Source organism: Nerophis ophidion, linkage group LG16 (assembly GCF_033978795.1).
Source record: "Nerophis ophidion isolate RoL-2023_Sa linkage group LG16, RoL_Noph_v1.0, whole genome shotgun sequence".
In the NCBI taxonomy this organism is placed as follows: domain Eukaryota; kingdom Metazoa; phylum Chordata; class Actinopteri; order Syngnathiformes; family Syngnathidae; genus Nerophis; species Nerophis ophidion.
The window spans coordinates 10758093-10780076 of NC_084626.1; the positions used below are offsets into that span (position 1 = coordinate 10758093).

The following is a 21984-nucleotide window of genomic DNA, read 5'->3' on the forward strand; positions in this document are numbered from 1 at the left end:
AAATTAACAAAGACATAAATGAAAATGTACCTTTTCAGTCCGCGAACTTTCTTCCGAACGTCCCTCAGGAATGTGTGCGCTCGCCTGTGTTTCGTTTATTGTTTTTTTATTTTATTTTATTTATTTTGTCCAGGCAAATCATATTGTTGATGTATATGCCCATATCTGTTGTACACATTTACTTTACTTTACGTTTTATTGGTTTTGGACGAGTTCTGTTCTTTCGGCCACTGTAGAAAAAAACGGACTCAATTTCCCACCATGCACTTCTGCGCATTGGCCCCGCCCTGCTCTCTCCATAACTTGAGTGTGAGTGATTTTCGTGTTTCTGCTGTGATTTGGCTGCTCGTTAAGGAACACCTCACTACTTTTGCTCCTTCTTCCTTGCAACACTTCCAACCTTTTTTTTCCACCTCCGGGAAACATAACTTTAAAAATCCGCTGCTTTAAGAAAAAGAAAAGAAAAGGTGTGAAGATGAACATCCGTCCGCCACTTTAGGAAGATACTTTGACTGGCGAGGCTCCCGCTCCTACTTTTTGTGCGTTTTTTCCCTTCCCTTCATCGATCACGATCGACTACCAGCCAGCTGCATGGCTGTCCGGCTGTCACTTGCACGACGCTGAGGGCTATGAGTGCTTTGCCTGACCGAAACGAGGGCGGACAGGCGATGCCGACTGGCTAAAAAAAAACGCTTGGGAAAAAAAACTACAACTTTCTGGAGTCATTTAGCTTATTCCTCCATTTTTTTTGTTCCTGTAAGGATATATAACACCGATTGTAGCCAGGTCGGTGTAGGAGACGACCATGCAGCCTTGACACCGTAAGCAGGCCACTAGCTAGTTAGCAAGTCGCCCCCCCAACAACAACAACAACAAGAAGAGTGTTAGAAGACAACAAGCAAGCAATGGAGGGAAATGTGCAACAGAAAACAACTCCGCTCGCGCGGGACCTGACGCGGATATTCAGCAGCTACAACAAACACTCCATTCTGCTCAAAAAGAACCTGAAGGAGACCAATGTGTTCTTCCGGGAAATCAGGCAAAACTACAGCAATGCTTGCGCATCTGCCATGAGCTCCGAGTCCGCTTCCCTGGAGGCAGGTGGGTTTTCTGCAGCATCCCTGGCATGCACGCACACGCACTGGAAACGTGGAGGAGGTTTCATTTTCTACAAACTCCGTTTCCATGTGAGTTGGGAAATTGTGTTAGATGTAAATATAAACTGCATACAATGATTTGAAGATCATTTTCAACCCATATTCAATTGAATGCACTACAAAGACAAGATATTTGATGTTCAAACTCATAAACTTTATTTTTCTTTTGCAAATAATAATTAACTTCGAATTTCATGGCTGCAACGCGTGCCAAAGTAGTTGGGAAAGGGCATATTCACCACTGTGTTACATCTCCTTTTCTTTTAACAACACTCAATAAACGTTTGGGAACTGAGAAAACTAATTGTTGGAGCTTTGAAAGTGGAATTCTTTCCCATTTTTGTTTTATGTAGAGCTTCAGTCGTTCAACAGTCCTGGGTCTACGCTGTAGTATTTTACGCTTCATAATGCGCGACACATTTTCGATGGGAGACAGGTCTGGACTGCAGGCGGACCAGGAAAGTACCCACACTCTTTTTTTTACAAAGCCATGCTGTTGTAACACTTGTCTTGCTGAAATAAGCAGGGGCATCCATGATAACGTTGCTTGGATGACAACATATGTTGCTCCAAAACCTGTATGTGCCTTTCAGCATTAATGGTGCCTTCACAGATGTGTAAGTTACCCATGCCTTGGGCACTAATACACCCCCATACCATCACAGATGCTGGCTTTTGAACTTTGCGCTTATAACAATCCGAATGGTTATTTTCCTCTTTGTTCTGGAGGACACTACGTCCTCTGTTTCCAAATATAATTTGAAATGTGGACTCGTCAGACCACAGAACACCTTTCCACTTTGCATCAGTTCATCTTAGGTGAGCTCGGGCCCAGCCAAGCCGGCGGAGTTTCAGGATATTGTTGATAAATGGGTTTGGCTTTGCATAATAGAGTTTTAACTTGCACTTACAGATGTAGCGACCAACTGTAGTTACTGACAGTGGTTTTATGAAGTGTTCCTGAGCCCATGTGGTGATATCCTTTACATACTGATGTCGGTTTTTGATGCAGTACCGCTTGATAGATCAAAAGTCCGTAATATCATCGCTTACGTGCAGGGATTTCTCCAGATTCTCTGAACTTTTTGATGATTTTATGGACCGTAGATGGTAAAATCCCTAAATTCCTTGCAAAGCTCGTTGAGAAATGTTGATCTAAAACTGTTCGACAATTTGCTTACAAAGTGGTGACCCTCGCCCCATCCTTGTTTGTGAATTACTTAGCATTTCATGGAAGCTGTTTTTATACCCAATCATGGCACCCAACTGTTCTCAATTAGCCTGCTCACCTGTGGGATGTTCCATATAAATGTTTGATGAGCATTCCTTAACTTTATCAGTATTTATTGCCACCTTTCCCAACTTCTTTGTCACGTGTTGCTGGCATCAAATTCTAAAGTTAATGATCATTTGCAAAAAAAAAAAAAATGTTTATCAGTTTGAACATCAAATATGTTGTCTTTGTAGCATATTCAACTGAATATGAGTTGAAAATGATTTGCAAAGCATTGTATTCCGTTTATATTTACATCTAACACAATATCCCAACTCATATGGAAACGGGGTTTGTAGAAAGAAAGCAGATGACAGACATCACAACACTATTATCATTTCAAATGGCAACTCTCTAGCTTGAAGAATACATTAAAAAATAAATCAAGAAAAAGTACAGATGATTGTCACACGCACACTAGGTGTGGTGAAATTTGTACTCAGCATTTGACCCATCCCCTTGTTCACCCCCTGGGAGGTGAGGGGAGCAGTGTGCAGCAGCCTGTGGCCGCGCCCAGGAATCATTTTTGGTGATTTAACCCCCAATTCCAACTCTGAGTGCCAAGCTTGGAGGTAATGAGTCGATATTTTTGGGCAATGTCACAATACACCATATATATCTCGATATTTTGCCTTAACCTTGAATGAACACTTGATGCATATAATCACAGCAGTATGATGATTCTATGTGTCTACATTAAAACATTCTTGTTCATACTTCATTAATAATGCTTATTTTAAACTTTCATGCAGAGATGTAAATCACAACTAAGTCAATTTACCAAAAGTATTTATTAAGCAGTGGCACAAACTAGGGCTGGGCGATTTGGCCATTTTTTAATATCTCGATATTTTTAGGACATGTCACGATACATGATAAATATCTTGATATTTTGCCTTGACCTTGAATTAACACTTGATACTTATAATCACAGCAGTATGATGATTCTGTGTCTACATTAAAGGATTTTTTCTTCATACTGCATTAATATATGCTAATTTTAAACTTTCATGCAGAGAGGGAAATCCCAACTAAGTTAATTGACGGACACTTTATTTATTAAACAGTTATTAAGCAATGGCACAAACGTTCATGTCATTTCCAAAACAGAAAGTGCAACCCCGACTTAAACAAGTTGAAAAACTTATTCGGGTGTTACCATTTAGTGGTCAATTGTACGGAATATGTACTGTACTGTGCAATCTACTAATAAAAGTATCAATCAATCAATCAATCAATCAAGATTGTCAGAAACATTTTAAGTGTCAAATAAAAATGAGCTGCATAATAGGAAATCAAATAGTGTTTGGCCTTCGCTACGTGATAGGTTACTACAAACGTTATTCAATTCTGTTGTTGACTATATTTTTCATACGGTGTTGATGTGGAAATAGTTTCCTCGGCATATTGTTGGTGTTGCACCGAATGGAGATGTTGACATGCGGAGTTTCAAGCACTCTTTATTCTCTAGCAGGTGACTTTTCAAATTATGCTACATATTAGCAGTAATGCTACTTTCGGTAGCAACACTTTTGGTCCACACTTGACAAATTACAATTGTCTGTTCAACATATTCCCACTTGAAGCCAAACTACTGCCAGTTGATGGACCCCCTGCTGTTTTTCTTTGGAATTAATTCTACCTTAATTCGCACCTCCTTTCTCTTGTATTACCACTCGCACGGCTCTGCTAGCATCACAGCTAACGTTACCCATGCTGCTACCTCTCTGCTCTGCGAGGGCGTATACGTATGAGCCTGTAATGTAATGCCCGCAGCTAAAAGCAACTGCGTGAGAACGTATACTCGAATATCACGATATAGTCATTTTGTATATCGATATATCGCCCAGCCCTAGCACAAACATTCATGTCACTTCCAAAACAGAAAGTGCCAGATTGTCAGACATTTTAAAACAAGCTAAGAGTGCACTTTTGTGCATGATGTCACTAAGATGACATATCAAAACAACACTTAATGAAAGTGCACTTTTTGTACATAACGCCACTACAATAGTTTAAAACAAATAAAGTGCACTTTTGTGCATGATGTCGCACAAGATATTTCAATAAGTGTCAAATAAAAATGAGCTTCATAATAGGAAATCAAATATTGTATGTCCTTCGCTATGTGGTAGGTTACTGCGGACGTTATCTCCTTCTGTTGTTGACTTTTTTTTTCATACGGTGTTGATGTGGAAATGGTTGCTTTGGCGATTTGTTGGTGTGGCACAGAATGGAGATGTTGACATGCAGAGTTTCAAGCACTCTTCATTCTCTAGCGGGTGACTTTTCAAATGATGCTACATTAGCATTGCTGACACTTTTTGTAGCATTGCTTTTTCCGCATAATTGTTCAACATTTTTCCGCTTGAAGCCAAACCACCGCCAGACGATGGACCCTTAGCTGTTTTTCCTGGGAATTAATTCTTCCTTCATTTGTTACCTGATTTGCACCTTCTCTCTGTCGTTTTACCGCCCACACCGCATGGTTAGCATCACAGCTAACGTTACCATGTCGCTACCTGTCTACTCAACGAGTGTATGACGTTGCACGCGCTTGTTTTACGTCTCTGTGAGAAGGAAAGACAAGAAATAGTGGGAAATGCATGCAGCGTAATGCCCGCAGCTAAAATCAATTGCGTGAGAACGTATACTCGAATATCATGATATAGTCATTTATATATTGCACAGAGACAAACCTGCGATATATCGAGTATATTGATGTATCGCCCAGCCCTAGTAATGGGTCCCATTTTTATAGTGGTTTGAACTTACGACCTACCAATCTTTAACCACAAGGCCACTGAACAGGTTCTTTATGTTCATTAGTCCAGGGGTCCCCAACCTTTTTTTTGCACCAGGGACCCGTTTAATGTAGGCATTGTTTTCACGTACCAGCCTTCCGTGTGTGGCAGATAAATATAGCAAATAAGTGCATGAAAAATGAATACATGAACAGCTAAGTAGTGGAATTAGTGGGAGCCCCTGGCCTTTTCCCTCTGCAAAAAAGCTCTCCATAGACTTTTGTTTTTTTTACTACTTTTTGCTCGTAGTAGGCTCTTTTTGGGCTGATGGGTTATAGGTGATACTTCACATTCAAGGACAAAAACATGGATATATAATCAAGCTAGAAATACTTGCTAGGGGACGACGTGGCGCAGTGGGAGAGTGGCCGTGCGCAACCCGAGGGTCACTGGTTCAAATCCCACCTAGAACCAACCTCGTCACGTCCGTTGTGTCCTGAGCAAGACACTTCACCCTTGCTCCTGATGGGTGCTGGTTGGCGCCTTGCATGGCAGCTCCCTCCATCAGTGTGTGAATGTGTGTATGAATGGGTAAATGTGGAAGTAGTGTCAAAGCGCTTTGAGTACCTTGAAGGTAGAAAAGCGCTATACAAGTACAACCCATTTATCATTTATTAGATCCAATATATTTCTGTGGATTTTTATTTCCATTTTTATTTGCAATATTTCATACGTAGATACCCTAATGTTATCTTTTTTTGGTACAAATTTCCATGCGTAAATACATCTGTTATTGCTAACTACTTGTATATTAGGACTATGTGCAATAAAACCAGCACTTTAACTTACTAGGCCAAAGGAGATGTGTATTTTTTTCCTTCAGCACAATTATTATATGCAACTATTTAGCACTTTTCCATCTGCAGATTAACTACTATGGTCACTTTGTCCCTGATCTGCCCTGATCTTAGTTCATCAACCAGCTGCGGACTGCAGATGCAACCTAGCTTTTGGCTACGATTTGGTACCTTTTTATTTTATATGTTTATTAGTGTGCATTGTGCCATGGTACAAAGATGTAACAAATATAGCAAATGGCGGCCCGATTGTAGTTGAGATAGGCACCAGCGACCCCAAAGGGAATAAGCAGTAGAAAATGGATGGATGGATGGACTTCGAATCAAGAGCTGTGTAATACATCTATGATCAAGCTTATTGGTGTGTTTGGTGGGACCGGCGAAATTTATGTTATATTTTTTATAAATAGTTTTTTTTTTTTTGTCATGAAAAAGGGAGTTTTTTTGGGTTGGTGCACTAATTGTAAGTGTATTTTGTGTTTTTTATGTTGATTTAATAAAATAAAAAAATAAAAACTTTTTTTAATTTTTTATTTTTTTTAATGAATAAAAAATTCTTCTGCGGACCGGTATCAATCGAGCCACGGCCGCGGCCCGGTGGTTGAGGACCACTGCTGTAGAGGAATCTCGTTCTTTGGTTGACCTTTTTGATTACCTTGGTTGCCATTTTATCACAGGAAAGATTAGCCTTTAGAATGGAACCTAGGTAGGTGATCTCATCTTTCCTGGTGATAACAATGTCACCCACTTTTATAGTGAAGTTACTGACTTTCTTAAGGTTGATATGGGACCCAAATAGGATGGATTCCGTTTTACCTAAGTGTATGGATAGCTTGTTGTCAGCAAGCCAGGTGCAAATATTAAGGAGTTCAGCACTGAGGATTTGTGCCGAATCATCCGCCAACCGGAACAATTCACAGTGGCATGCTGATGGCATGTCATTTACGTATATTAGGAACAGTAAAGGTCCTAGTATACTGCCTTGGGGGACTCCAGAGCTTACTGAGAGGGGAGGGGACACGGTGCCGTTCACCTCTACCACCCGTTTCTTCCCCTCCAAGTAAGATTACATCCAGCTCGATGAGGTTTTATCGAATCCGATTGCTCTGAGCTTATCCAACAGTATAGCGTGGTTAACGATGTCAAAGGCCTTCTGAATGTCCAGCAAGACCACGCCGCAGTATTTGCCCGCGTCCACCTCATGTTTGATGTGGTCGGTCAGATAGAGAAGGCATGTGTCAGTGGAGTGGTTAGTTCTGAAGCCGGATTGGAATTTGTACGTTAGTTTATTAATAGCAAGGTATCTATCAACCTGTTCATAAACTATATTTTCCATTACTTTCGAAATGGAACTGAGAATAGAAACAGGTCGGTAGTTAACAGGTTCTAATTTGCTTCCTTTTTTATAAAGGGGGGTTATTCTTGCTATCTTGAAATCCTTGGGTACTTGGCCTTGTTTGATTGAGAGGTTTATTATATGTGTGATTATTGGGGCATGGTGGTGGCTGAGTCAATGAGGCCGGTGGCCTTATTTGGGTGGAGCGCGCTCAATTTATTAAGCACCTCGTCAGCTGAGACCATTTCTAATTTGAAATTGTTGTTGATTACTCCTAGCTTTCCGTAGATGGCTTTAATGTTTTCTACACCAAAGCGACCAGAGTGATGGGACAGCTTGTTAACGAGAGTTGTGGCTATGCTTGTGAAAAAGGTGTTAAGTCTGCTGGCTACCTCCATTTTGTCTGTAATGAGGGAGTCACCCTCCTTGATGTTGATGTTGGTGAGTCTGGTTTTAAGTTTGTGGCTGCATCCAGGAAGCTGGTTGTTGAGAATTTTCCAGAGCTCACGTGGCTTATTTGTGTTTTCCTCTATCTTGTCATTGATATAATTTTTTTTAAGGATTTAGTCAGGTTGTTTGTCTTATTTCTTAATTTATTGCATTGCTTTTTGAGCGTTGAAAGGAGTGATTTGAGGTTATTATTATTGTGTTATTTATTTACTTCGGTTTTACACTTTTGGTATTCAAAGTATTTTCTGTCTCTGTCTTTTATGGCAGCTAATAGGTCTGGGTTGATCCATGGTTCAGAGCGGGCTTTGATCCTGACAGTTCTCACGGGAGCCAAATCATTTAGTATCTCTAGGAAGGCTGTTTTGAAGCGATCCCAAGCATGTTCAACCAGGTTGCTCGTGAGCACAGGGCACCAGTCCCACTCACCTAATTTGAGGTTGAAATTATCACTGTATGTTTTAAGGGATCTGGATTGAGCTGTTATATGGCTGTTATGTGGCTATTGGTTTTGGGTTTACTTATTTTGCGCGTGCACAAGGTTATATAGTGGTCGCTGGTTATATAGTGGTCGCTAAGACCACAGATCATGACCCCACTATTTTTTATATTATGCCGGTCTGATGTGAGGATGAGATCTATGGTTGATTGGGTGGAATCACACACCTGTGTGGGGAGTGTTATTAGCTGGGAAAGTGCGTACAGATTACAGAATTTGCTGTAAGATTTGAAGACAGGCACATCTCTGCGTTGAATATCTGTGTTCAGATCTCCAGTTATAATTTTCTCCACATTGTCTACACCAAATAAGCACTCTTCAAGAGCACCATAGAAATCACTCTGATTAGGGGGTCTGTATACAGTCCCTATCGTTTGTGAATTTGATTTCTGCCCACAAAGATTCAAGGGCATTGTGGTTGAGATCAGAGCGAGTTATGTATTTAATATCCTGGTGAATATACATACAAACACCACCACCATGTTTATTCCTGTCCTTTCTGATGACCGAGAAGTTTTTATCTCTATTTCAGAGTCAGAAACACTTTCATCTAATTTAGTTTCGGAGAAACACAGGATTTTTACCCTATTGTTGTGGAATATTTCTCTGATTTGGTCGAGTTTATTTCCAGAGAGGCTGTTCACATTAAGATGGATGATGTATAGCCCACCGGAACCAAAAAAAACCCATCAGAGTCCGTTGGGGGGAGGTACTGTCCAGAAGATGGGGGGATGTTGGTTGTTATTGAGGTTTCTGTGGCAAGACTTGGAGTAGAGGGAGAGGGGCCCATTGTTCGTCGTCCAGGTGATGGGGGAGGGGCGTGGTTGAAGAGGGGGAGGGGGCCAGGTAGGAGTGGTGGAGGTTGATGTGGTTTTCGCGGATTTTGGTGAGGTGGAGAACAATGACCAGGGATCCACGAAGAGTCCCTGGAAACCTGTGTAGGCCGTGGGGGTCCAGGTGACGCGGCGATGACCCTCAGGTTTTCGGGAGATGTTAGGAGGACCTCCGCACTGCCGACTTTAATGGCGGCCAGGGTGTCGTCAAGAGCCATTACGCCGTCTGCCGCTGAGCTGTCTTCCTCCGTCTCTGGGCCGTCAACCGCACCAATATCTTATGTGGTACTGTCAAAATTTAAATTGCAGAAAACATTTTAAACGTCAACAAATAACGAAATAAAATATATGAACTCACATTTCATCGACAGCTAAGCTGGCTTCCGGGGTTGGCCGAGTTGGTCTTACAATATTCTCTTTAAATATCCTTCTTGAAAATGGCCTTGCAAATATATATGTTGTCTTGTCTAATCATATAAAAGATGCAGACAAGGCGAGTTGGCTGAGTTCTTAAAGTTTACAGCGTGCTCATCAAAAACATCCAGCTGCTGGCATGTCTACATTAAACAACCGAAACGGGGCTTCTGCGCATGTGCTTCCCTACTGTAGCATGCTGGGTTATGGAGTTCTTATGTTACGATAGCTCAGTGGTTCTCAACCTTTTTTCAGTCATGTACCCCCTGTGAACATGTTTTTAATTCAAGTACCCCCTGATCAGAGCAAAGCATTTTTGGTTGAAAAAAAAGAGATGAAGTAAAATACAGCACTATGTCATCAGTTTCTGATTTATAAAATTGTAAAACAGTGCAAATTATTGCTCATTTGGAGTGGTCTTTCTTGAACTATTTTGAAAAAAGATATAAAAATAAGTAAAAACTAAATAGAAGTAATCATCAACTTAAAGTGCCCAGTTTGGGGATTGTAATAGAGATCCATCTGGTTTCATGGACTTAAATGTAAATATTTCTTCACACAAACATCAATATTTATGGAACATGTCCACAAAAAATCTAGCTGTCAACACTGAAAATTGCATTGTTGCATTTGTTTTCACAGTTTATGAACTTACATTCATATTTTGTTGAAGTATTATTAAAAAAATAAAGGATTTTTGAATTGTTGCTATTTTTAGAATATTTTGAAAAAATCTCACGTACCCCTTGGCATACCTTCAAGTACCCCCAGGGATACGCCTACCCCCATTTGAGAACCACTGACCTAGCTCATAAAATCACTATATATCTGCCTTAGGCCATCTAGAATTCCTTACTGACAACAACGCGTGATCTGATTGGCTATCGCAACTGTCTATCACTTTATGCTTTATGCCATTAGGGCATTGCTGGCCCTGATGGCACACCACTGTGAAAACGTACAAATCACAAATAATCTTCTGAACAAAACACTTAAATTTTGTTGAAAATTGGTGCAGTTTAAAAAAACACAATGAGTTTAGACTTTGTGTCAGTGTATCTACAAAGCCAGGATTAAACTTTAAGTCACCATCTTTCTGGGATTGAACAAAAGACACAATATGTAAACTCTTCAAGGTATCAAATACCTGCTTTGTCATGTCCACGTATCAACAAAATAATTAAACAAACCGTAAGAAACGGAGGTAAGAACTAGGGCTGGGCGATATGGCCTTTTTTTATTATCTCGATATTTTTAAGGCATGTCACGATACACGATATATACTGTATCTCGATATTTTGCCTTAGCCTTGAATGAACACTTGATGAATATAATCACACTAGTATGGTGATTCTATGTGTCTACATTAAAACATTCTTCTTCGTACTGCATTAATATATGCTACTTTTAAACTTTCATGCAGAGAAGGAAATCATAACTTAGTCAACTGACCAAAACTGTATTTATTAAACAGTTATTAAGCAATGGCACCAACATTCATGTCATTTCGAAACAGAAAATGCAAGATTGTCAGAGACATTTTAAAACAAGCTATGAGTGCACTTTTGTGCATGATGTCACTGAGATAACATCAAAACATCACTAAATTAAAGTGCACTTTTTGTGCAGAACGCCACCACAATAGTTAAAAACAAATAAAATGCACGTTTGTGCATGATGTCACACAAGATATTTCAATAACTGTCAAATAAAAATGAGCTGCATCATAGGAAATCAAATTGTGTATGTCCTTCACGATGTTGTAGGTTCCTGCGGACGTATCTCCTTTTGTTGTTGACTATTTTTTTCATACGGTGTTGATGTGGAAATGGTTGCCTCGGCATTTTTTTGGTGTGGCACCGAACGGAGATGTTGACATGCTGAGTTTCAAACACTCTTCATTCTCTGGCGGGTGACTTTTCAAATGATGCTACATATTAGCAGTAATGCTACTTTTTGTAGCAACGCTTTCGCCCCACAATTGACAAATTATGGTTGTCTGTCCAACATATTCCCACTTGAAGCCAAACCACCGCCAGACGATGGACCCCCTGCTGTTTTTCTTGGGAATTAATTCTTCCTTCATTTGTTACCAGATTTGCACCTTCTTTCTCTCATATTACCACTCGCACCACAGCTAATTTTACTCCGTGAGGGCATATACGTATGTGACGTATGTAAGAAAATGCGCTTGTTTTATTTCTCAGTCAGAAGGAGAATCAACAAAGAGTGAGAAGATCCTGTAGTGTAATACCCGCAGCTAAAAGCATCTGCGTGAGAATGTATACTCGAATATCATGATATAGTCATTTTGTACATCTCACAGAGACATACCCGTGATATATCGAGTATATCGATATATTGCCCAACCCTAGTAAGAACTATTCAAAGGGGTAAAGTTTTGTTTTTGACAGAGACGTTATAGGAAAGTAATGGTGCCAAATAACAATGTGTTCGAAGCAGAAGACGTAAAACGGCCGGTTTCAAGTTTCATTTGGGTCGAGGAGAGGAGCTGCAGCCACGCTTTATCTTGTGCCTCTTGCTAGTCCTAATAGAATTGCTATTGTGACATCCAGTGGACACATTTAGAACAGCAGTTTCTTTCATTAAAAAAACAAACAAAATGTAGCTCATTTTAATGCTTGGGAAATTCATCACGCGGGCCGTAGGTTTGACACCCCTGGTCTCCAGTCAAATAGGAATGTTCACACCTTGGAGAGCTGCAGCACCATGTGGATTGACACAAACTCCAAAACAAGAGACAAAGGAAGTAATCATCAAAGTTCTTTTGGAATTCAAATCATGACATTAAGTTGTAAAGATTTTGACTGTTGTCTAAAATCTGGACCAAGTACAATCAACCTGGCAAGGTTGTAAATGGCTTCAAAACAGAAAATGCAGAAAAACAAATGTAAAACTTATGGGTGGAAACTGGAGCCTAGCGAGTCTGTGAGCGTACTGTAAGAAAGTGCTTAGAGGAAATGGGATTTAAATACAGAAAGGCTCAACAAAAGTCGCCATTAACAGCTAAACATAAAAAGCAAGGTTATGAGGGGTTAAGGAAAAACAACGGTGGACTATGGAAGCGTGGATGAAAGTCATATTCAGTGATGTATGGTGAATCTGTATTTGGCGAGGTCATGATGGTGGAACCTTTGTTTGGTGGTGTGCCAATTAGATTTATGAAGATTGCCTGAAGAAAACATGGACATTTCCACACGCACATAATGGAACTGGGGAGTTACATCTTTAATAAATGCCCACGTTTACATCAACACTTTGGACACTTTTCTAATTCTATCAAAGGAAAGGATGTTCTGGGACGATGACATCAATTTCAAGATGATAATGCATCTTGGCATAAGAGCCGAAAGTATAAAAAAAAACTTTAAAGAAAGCTGCATGAGGTCAATGTCATGGACTGCATCTCAATCTAATTAAAATTGTGTGGTGGAAATGAACCAAAAATGGTCCATGACAAGACTGCAAATCTGATCTGACAACCGCAATCAGAGAAAGTTGCAGCACGAATTATGGAGTACTGTTTGTCACTTGTTAAATCCAAACTGTTAGAAGTAGGTGGTGCAACAAAGTACTTATGTGTTTTTGTTTTTGATTATTCCATAATTTTCTCTCAGAATTGAGGGATTCCATAGTTGTATTTTTCACTCTGCTTGGTCTAAAAATGAAACTGTTATGGACTACCACAATCTATTTTCTTTATTTATTTTAGTCTTTCCTAAAGCCAAAAAGTTGTCATTTAAATTGTCTATATTTTTATGTCTTTTTTTGTACAAAATGAAACAACTGAATTAACATCCTCCAAGTGTGCAGATTTCGTCCTTTTTTTCCCAGGGTGTTGTACATTCGCACAGCTGCACATGTACTGAGGATTTGACCCAAAAAAAAAAAACGCAACACATTGAAGGCGAAGAGATTAAAACTCCTGACTCAGTGTAGCAAATATGCAGTGTTAACACTGCAAAGGAATTTCTGCAGATAAAAAGAATAAAGCATATGGGACGGCGTGGCACAATGGGAGAGTGGCCGTGCGCAACCCGAGGGTCCCTGGTTCAAATCCCACCTAGTACCAACCTCGTCACGTCCGTTGTGTCCTGAGCAAGACACTTCACCCTTGCTCCTGATGGGTGCTGGTTGGCGCCTTGCATGGCAGCTCCCTCCATCAGTGTGTGAATGTGTGTGTGAATGGGTAAATGTGGAAGTAGTGTCAAAGCGCTTTGAGTACCTTGAAGGTAGAAAAGCGCTAAACAAGTACAGCCCATTTATATGTACTCACAAGACATGTCTTTAGATACACCTGTGCAGGTTTTTCTCACTACAGGTGCATTCAGGCTGTGTAAAAAAATAGTCCTTTCAAAGGATAATCTTTAAACATTGGATTAATCAGACTTCTTCATTTTTATTAATTGCAATGCATTATTTGTGTGCCTAATTCAAATTCACTTTAAAAAAGACCCGGATATTCTGACACATATGCATATTTAATCACACGTTACCAGCCCTAGTAAAAAGTCCTAAAACTTTGAACACTTGGACCTTCATTCAAAAGATTAAATACGGTTAAATCAGGTTTGTTTCAGATTTATTCTGAAATTCCACATGATGTTCTGGCGAGACATGCTCTCATTGAAAGTCATGCACCCCCTTGCATGTGTATGACTTAAAGGAAGGGATATTTCAAGGGTGGAGTGTCATCTTCGGGTCGGGGAGGAGATCTTGCCCTAACTGGAGGAGTTCAAGTACCTCGGAGTCTTGTTCACGTGTGAGGGAAGAGTGGATCGTGAGATCGACAGGCGAATCGGTGCGGCGTATTCAATAATGCGGACGCTGTATCGATCCGTTGTGGTGAAGAAGGAGCTTAGCCGGATGGCAAAGCTCTCAATTTACCGGTCTATCTACGGTCCCATCCTTACCTACGGTCATGGGCTTTGGGTTATGACCGAAAGGACGAGATCACGGGTACAAGCGGCCGAAATGAGTTTCCTCCGCCGGGTGGCTAGGCTCTCCCTTAGAGATAGGGTGAGAAGCTCTGCCATCCGGGAGGAGCTCAAAGTAAAGCTGCTGCTCCTCCACATCGAGAGGAGCCAGATGAGGTGGTTCTGGAATCTGGTCAGGATGCCACCCGAGCACCTGCCTAGGGAGGTGTTTCGGGCATGTCCAACCAGTAGGAGGCCACGGGGAAAACCCAGGACACGTTGGGAAGACTATCTCTTCCGGCTGGCCTGGGAACTCCTTGGGATCCCTGGGGAGGAGTTAGACGAAGTGGCTGGGGAGAGGGAAGTCTGGGCTTCCCTGCTTAGGCTGCTGCCCCGCGACCCGACCTCTGATTAGTGGATGGATCTTTCATGTGACTACAATTGTTAAACTAATTAACGCCATATTTTTTTTATTTTGGCATTTAATATATATTTCACACTCCAAACGGTTGCACAATGTATTAGGTTATGGTTTCATGTAGTGTTGTCCCGATACCAATATTTTGGTACCAGTACCAAAATGTTTTTCAATACTATTCGCTAAGTTTTGGTTCTTTTGTAAACAAGGGGAAGCACAAAAAATGACATTATTGGCTTTATTTTAACAAGAAATCTTACAGTACATTAAATATATGTTTCTTATGGCAAGATTGTCATTTAATTAAAAAGTGAACATAAAATACATTTTCTTTTAGTATTAAGTATAACAAAGGCTCCTAATTTAGCTGCTGACATATGAAGTGACATATTGTGTCATTTATCATTCTATTTATTTTGTCAAAATTATGAGGGACAAGTGGTAGGAAATGAATTACCAATCTACTTTTTCATTTACTGTTGATATCTGCTTACTTTCTCTTTTAACATGTTCTATCTACTTTTCTGTTAAAATGTAATAACCACTTATTCTTCTTTTGTTTGGATGATATACATTAGTTTTGGATGACCCCACACATTTAGGTATCAATCTGATACCAAGTAGTTACAGGATCATACATTGGTCATATTCAAAGTCCTCATATTTCTTGAGTTTATAAACATAAATAAAATTTAAAAAAACAAGAAGATTTTGTGATGCTAAAAAATATCTGTGTAATCATAGTAGTATCAACTAGATTCCCTCCTGTGTTTGGTATCATTACAGTGGATGTTAGGTGTAGATTCACCCATGGCGTTTGTTTACAATGTGACACCGGTGAGCTGCAGTGTGTGGTGAAACATGTTTAGCTATTCTTCGTCCTGCAGGGATGATACTTGTAAGAAACTTACTTTGTTTGTCGCCATGCAGGCGAGGATTAGTGATTTAGAAGTAGCTAAAACACTGCTGACTGTGGATGGACTTTAGCTGCTAGCTAGCTAGCTATGTCTTAAAGCACCTCTTGCTGGGTGGCGTTTCCGTGTTATATCCTCACCTTTATCGTTAGTTTTCAAGCCAAAATGCGTCCGTTCTCCCGTTTCTGTCTACACACATTGTCTGCCTGTAAGTACTCCGTGATTGTGCACTGCCGAACATGCTCCTCTGCTCGTAAACCAGCAATGACACGACATGACGACGGGGTGGGGGACCAAGACTTTTTAGAGGCAGTATAGTACCGAATATGAGTCATTATTTATCGCGGTACTATACCAATACCGGTATACCCTACAATCCTAGTTTCATGTGAAAAATGCAAATATCAAATGCTGCAAGGTATGCTGAAAGCCCTTTAATTTTTCCAGCAAAAAAACCCCATACCTGAATAAATCATTCTTTAGATCAGGGGTGTCAAACTCAAAAACAGAGTGGGCCAAAATTTAAAACTGAACAAAGGGGCGGGCCAAAGTTGAACAAATTAACCTTTTAATAGGGACCCAAACAAGTTTTGCATTGAATATTAAACAAGCAAGGCTTCTATAACTTTATAGTCACATGCAAAATCGATTTTCAGATTATAATAACAATGATTAAAAAATATCAATGGCATATCAAATAAAATTTAAATAAAAATTGGGGAGGGCGGGGTTTGGTGGTAGCGGGGATGTATATTGTAGTGTCCCGGAAGAGTTAGTGCTGCAAGGGGTTCTGGGTATTTCTTCTGTTGTGTTTATGTTGTGCTATGGTGCGGATGTTCTCCCAAAATGTGTTTGTCATTCTTGTTTGGTGTAGATTCACAGTGTGGCGCATATTTGTAAAAATGTTAAAGTTGTTTATACGGCCACCCTCAGTGTGACCAGTATGGCTGTTGATCAAGTATGCCTTGCATTCACTTGTGTGTGTTAAAGCCGCATGTTTTATGTGACTGGGCTGGCACGTTGTTTGTATGGCGGAAAAGCGGACGTGACGACAGGCTGTAGAGGACGCTAAAAGTAGTGCCTTCAAGGCACGCCCCCAATATTGTTGTCCGGGTGGAAATCGGGAGAAATTCGGAAGAATGGTTGCCCAGGGAGATATTTGGGAGGGGCACTGAACTTTAGGAGTCTCCCGGGAAAATCGTGAGGGTTGGCAAGTATGGGTATCAGTGGTGAATGCAGTGTTACAGAGGCATCGCCGCTGTATAATTCCGGCGGGCCATCTGTAATCTTAATTTGATATTACCTCAAGGGCCAAATGAAATTACACGACGGGCCAAATTTGGCCCACGGGCCAGAGTTTGACACCCATGCTTTAGATTGTTTAAAACGTTTGTAGCGTAAAACATGCAAAGTGAATGACAAAATAAAAACAATTTAGTATCGATTGTACGCTTGTCAAATTTACATTTGTACATCCCTTGGGATTATACACATTCGCAGATGCAAGAGGTGAATAAATTCAATGGGGAGAAGGTCTCGCCAGAGCACCAAAAACCAAAGATCTCACCAAATGTGTGAACACTGTAGTGTAGATCAGAACTGGGAAAATATTTTGACTCGGGGGCCACATGGAGAGAAAAAATGTGTCTGGGGAGGGGGGGGGGGGGGGGGCATTGTGTATGTTTGTATGAATCTGATGTACAGTATCAATCAATCAATGTTTACTTATATAGCCCTAAATCACTAGTGTCTCAATGTGTGTTTGGGTCCCTTTTTTTTCAGGAACACTAATACCAAAAATCTTAAAAGTTATGACAGACAACCTAAAAAAAATGAATAGAATTTTACAGTTTTTTACTGAATGGGACACCCAAAATGTACATGAAAATAAAGAAAGTACAATTTACAATATTAACTATGAACAATAAAACAGAACTTTTTACAACATATGAACATCGCTCCTCTTTTACTTCTCAGACCGGCTCCTTGATAGACATCTTTTACAATCAAGCAAAACACAACACAAATGTAACAAACAAACAAAGTTGATACACACCTACAATATGATATATTATCACTTTTATGCAAATGTTTTTGTACAAATTTGCTTCTGCATCTGTTCTTGACTCATGCGTTTTGGGCTGGCTGCTCTGAAAACAAACCCCATTCACTCTGCTTTGGTCCTCATCTGAGCTGCTGTGACGTAGACTACCGTAATAACTCGTATAACACTAAAAAAACGCAGATTTCAACCATTGAAATACTTTCTATAGTTCAAGACTTACAGTCCTGCGATGAGGTGGTGACTTGTCCAGGGTGTACCCCGCCTTCCGCCCAATTGTTGCTGAGATAGGCACCAGCGCCGCCCGCGACCCCAAAGGGAATAAGCGGAAGAAAATGGATGGCTGGATGGGACACCCAAAATGTACATGAAAATAAAGAAAGTAGAATTTACAATATTAACTATGAACAATAAAACACAGAACTTTTTACAACATATGAACATCGTTCCTCTTTTACTTCTTAGACCAGCTCCTCGATAGACATCTTTTACAATCAAGCAAAACACAACACAAATGTAACAAACAAACAAGGGTAATAAACACCTACAATATGATGTATTATCAATTTTATGCAAATGTTTTTTGTACAAATTTGCTTCTGCATCTGTTATTGACACATGCGTTTCGTGCTGGCTGCTCTGAAAACAAACCCCATTCACTCTGCTTTGTTCCTTGTCTGAGCTGCTGTGACGTAGACTACCGTAATAACTCGTATAACACTCAAAAACGCAGATTTCAACCATTGAAATACTTTCTATAGTTCAAGACTTACGGTCCTGCGATGAGGGGGCGACTTGTCCAGGGTGTACTCCGCCTTCCGCCCGATTGTAGCTGAGATAGGCACCAGCGCCCCCCGCAACCCCAAAGGGAGTAAGCGGTAGAAAAATGGATGGATGGATGGATTTACGGTTATTTAAAAACAGCACCGTACATCATAAGGGAAGCTACAGTTTTGATGTTAAAGGTCTATATAAAATTATGTCGAACGTCCGGCGGGCCGTGCTGAAAATCTTAATGGGCCGCATGTGGGTCGCGGGCTGTAGTTTGCCCAGGTCTGGTGTAAATTAATACACTTATATTCCCAAAGGTGTGTTATCCACGGATTGAACAATCTGTATTGTACCAATATAAACAACACAACAAAGACACACACGCTTATAAAGTACCTTTGGTGTTGATGCCATTAAATAAATATTTGCAATTAGTGTAGATGCTGAATGGAAAGGCACATGCATTCACAGGACAAATCTTTAGGTACACAGGTTATCCTCTAATAACTCAGCTTTTGCAAAGATAAATTATTGAACGATACGCTAGTTGTTATTGTTGTAGTTTGCTTTGATAGGTTAAGCAGACTATTCAATTCATTTCGCGGTATGTAATTATTGAATACATAGATCCTCAAACTGTGGTGGACTCCATCTAGTGCTATGCCAAATAATCACTTGACTAAAGCACAGTGTTTTCCATCCATCCATTTTCTACCACTTGTCCCGTTCGAGGTCGGGGGCAGGGGGGGTGGGGATGCTGGAGCTCAGCTGCATTATTTACCTATATTTAAACTGTGTGTGAAATCTTACAATATTAAATATATTTATTTAATAAAACATCTGCCCTGTTTTTAATGGATACTTAGGCCTGCTGTATTTTAATTTTGGTCATTGTGGTGATACTTGAAAAGTTCTTTTTAAGGAGGTACTTGGTGAAAAAAGTATGTAATCCACTGATCTAAAATATATGATTTATTATTATTGTTTTCAAGATTTAAACAGGGCAGCACGGTGTAAAAGGGGTTAGTACATCTGCCTCGCTATACGAAGGTCCTGAGTAGTCTGGGGTCAATCCCGGGCTCGGGATCTTTCTGTGTGGAGTTTGCATGTTCTCCCCGTGACTGCGTGGGTTCCCTCCGGGCACTCCGGCTTCCTCCCACCTCCAAAGACATGCACCAGGGGATAGGTTGATTGGCAAGACTAAATTGGCCCTAGTGTGTGAATGTGAGTGTGAATGTTGTCTGTCTGTCTGTGTTGGCCATGCGATGAGGTAGCGACTTGTCCAGGGTGTCCGCCTTCCGCCCGATTGTAGCTGAGATAGGCACCATCGCCCCCTGCAACTCCAAAGCAAATAAGCGGTAGAAAAAAGATGGATATATAACTAGAGATGTCTGATAAAGCCTTTTTTGCCCATATTCCGATATTGTCCAACTCTTACTTACCGATTCCGATATCAACCGATACCGATATATACAGTCTTGGAATTAACATTAAATTATAATGCATAATTTTGTTGTGATGCCCCGCTGGATGCATTAAACAATGTAACAAGGGTTTCCAAAATAAATCAACTCAAATTATGGAAAAAAATATTTATTATTGAAGTCACAAAGTGCATTATTTTTTTTAACATGCCTTAAAAACAGCTGCTTGGAATTTGGGACATGCTCTCCCTGAGAGACTCCAAGGTGGGGGGGTGTATATTGTAGCGTCCCGGAAGAGTTAGTGCTGCAAGAGGTTCTGGGTATTTGTTGTGTTGTGTTGTGTTTATGTTGTGTTACGGTGCAGATGTTCTCCCGAAATGTGTTTGTCATTCTTGTTTGGTGTGGGTTCACAGTGTGGTGCATATTTGTAACAGTGTTAAAGTTGTTTATACGGCCACCCTCAGTGTGACCTGTATGGCTGTTGACTAAGTATGCCTTGCATTCACTTGTGTGTGCGAAAAGCCGTAGATATTATGTGATTGGGCCGGCACGCAAAGGCAATGCCTTTTAAGGTTTATTCGTTTATTTACCATGAGTTGATTAACGTGGACCCCGACTTAAACAACTTGAAAAACTTATTCGGGTGTTACCATTTAGTGGTCAATTGTACGAAATATGTACTGTACTGTGCAATCTACTAATAAAAGTTTCAATCAATCAATCAATGGCACTCTGTAATTCTCCCTATGTCTGTGTACACAGCAGCGTTTTAAAAAGTCATGAATTTCACTTTTTTAAACAGACACAGATAATTTCAGATTAGGGCTGCAACAACTAATCGATTAAATCGATTAAAATCGATTATAAAAATAGTTGCAGATTAATTTAGTCATCGATTTGTTGGATGTATGCACTGCGCATGCGCTGAGGCTCTCCCCCCCCCCCCAAAACCTTTATTTATAAACTGCAACATTTACAAACAGCTGAGAAACAACAATCAAAATAAGTACAAAAACAGTACAAATAAGCATCAGGGCGGCGCTGAGGCTACGTCTCATGAGGTGGCAGTAAGCCAGCCAATGATGTGTCATGTGCAGCTCACGTGACCACGCCGTCTCCTTTGCCTGGAAACATTCGAAAAATGGCAGAGGAAAACAGGAGCGATAGTTCAGCGGAGAAACATCTTGAGGTTATTGCTTCAATGGAGAAAAGTGTACGACCTAAGTCGTCAAAAGTTTCGGAACACTTTACTTTAAAGACTTCAAAGAAGACAGTTTCCTGCAAAATGTGCAGCATGGACATCGCGTGCCACGGTAGGACAACATTGCTTCGGGAGCACCTGAAGCAGAGACATGTGGGAGCCATGGATGAAGGGAAAAACTCACGGTACGTAACTTTAAGAATAAATTGATCCGTTGTGTCCGTCATTGTGTGTTTTTTCTCTTTTGTTAACGAGAAGATTTTTTTAAGGCAGCGCTGCAGCAACTGTTGTGTATTAACTTTCAGAGCGTTAGGAACGTGTTGGAGAGTCGACGACTTCATTTCTGTGTTGATATGAGAGGCAACAGGCATTCATGAGTTAAGCACTGCAGCTCTTTTTTTCTGAATAACGTTAAAGTTATCCCATTCATGCAACGCGGGGCTGATAATGTGTCTCCGGCACATTTGACTTACCAATTTGGAAATAAACATAACGGACAGAAATATCTCAGCTTCGTTTCATAATGGATCAATGTAGCCGGGCCCCAAAAAGCCATATAAATCTATTTAGACTTGAGTGACGCTTTAGTATAACTAAACGTCATGACGGTGCTGGAATATTTCATGCTGTTATTCAGATGTAGCCTAAAATGAATCCTTTATTATTCACAACAGAAGCGTGTACAGTGTCTGACTCA

The 21984-nt window shown here is 40.4% G+C and overlaps 1 protein-coding gene across 1 annotated transcript in view; it reads left to right on the plus strand.

The window, feature by feature from the left end:
* Window positions 1-284: 284 nt before the first annotated feature.
* dstyk (dual serine/threonine and tyrosine protein kinase) overlaps window positions 285-21984 on the plus strand; it is a 103331-nt gene continuing 81631 nt past the window's right edge. Inside the window, exon 1 of the mRNA XM_061874214.1 lies at window positions 285-1101. Within this exon, the coding sequence (XP_061730198.1) occupies window positions 906-1101 (196 nt within the window). The 5' untranslated portion in view covers window positions 285-905. The remainder of the gene's footprint in view (window positions 1102-21984) is intronic.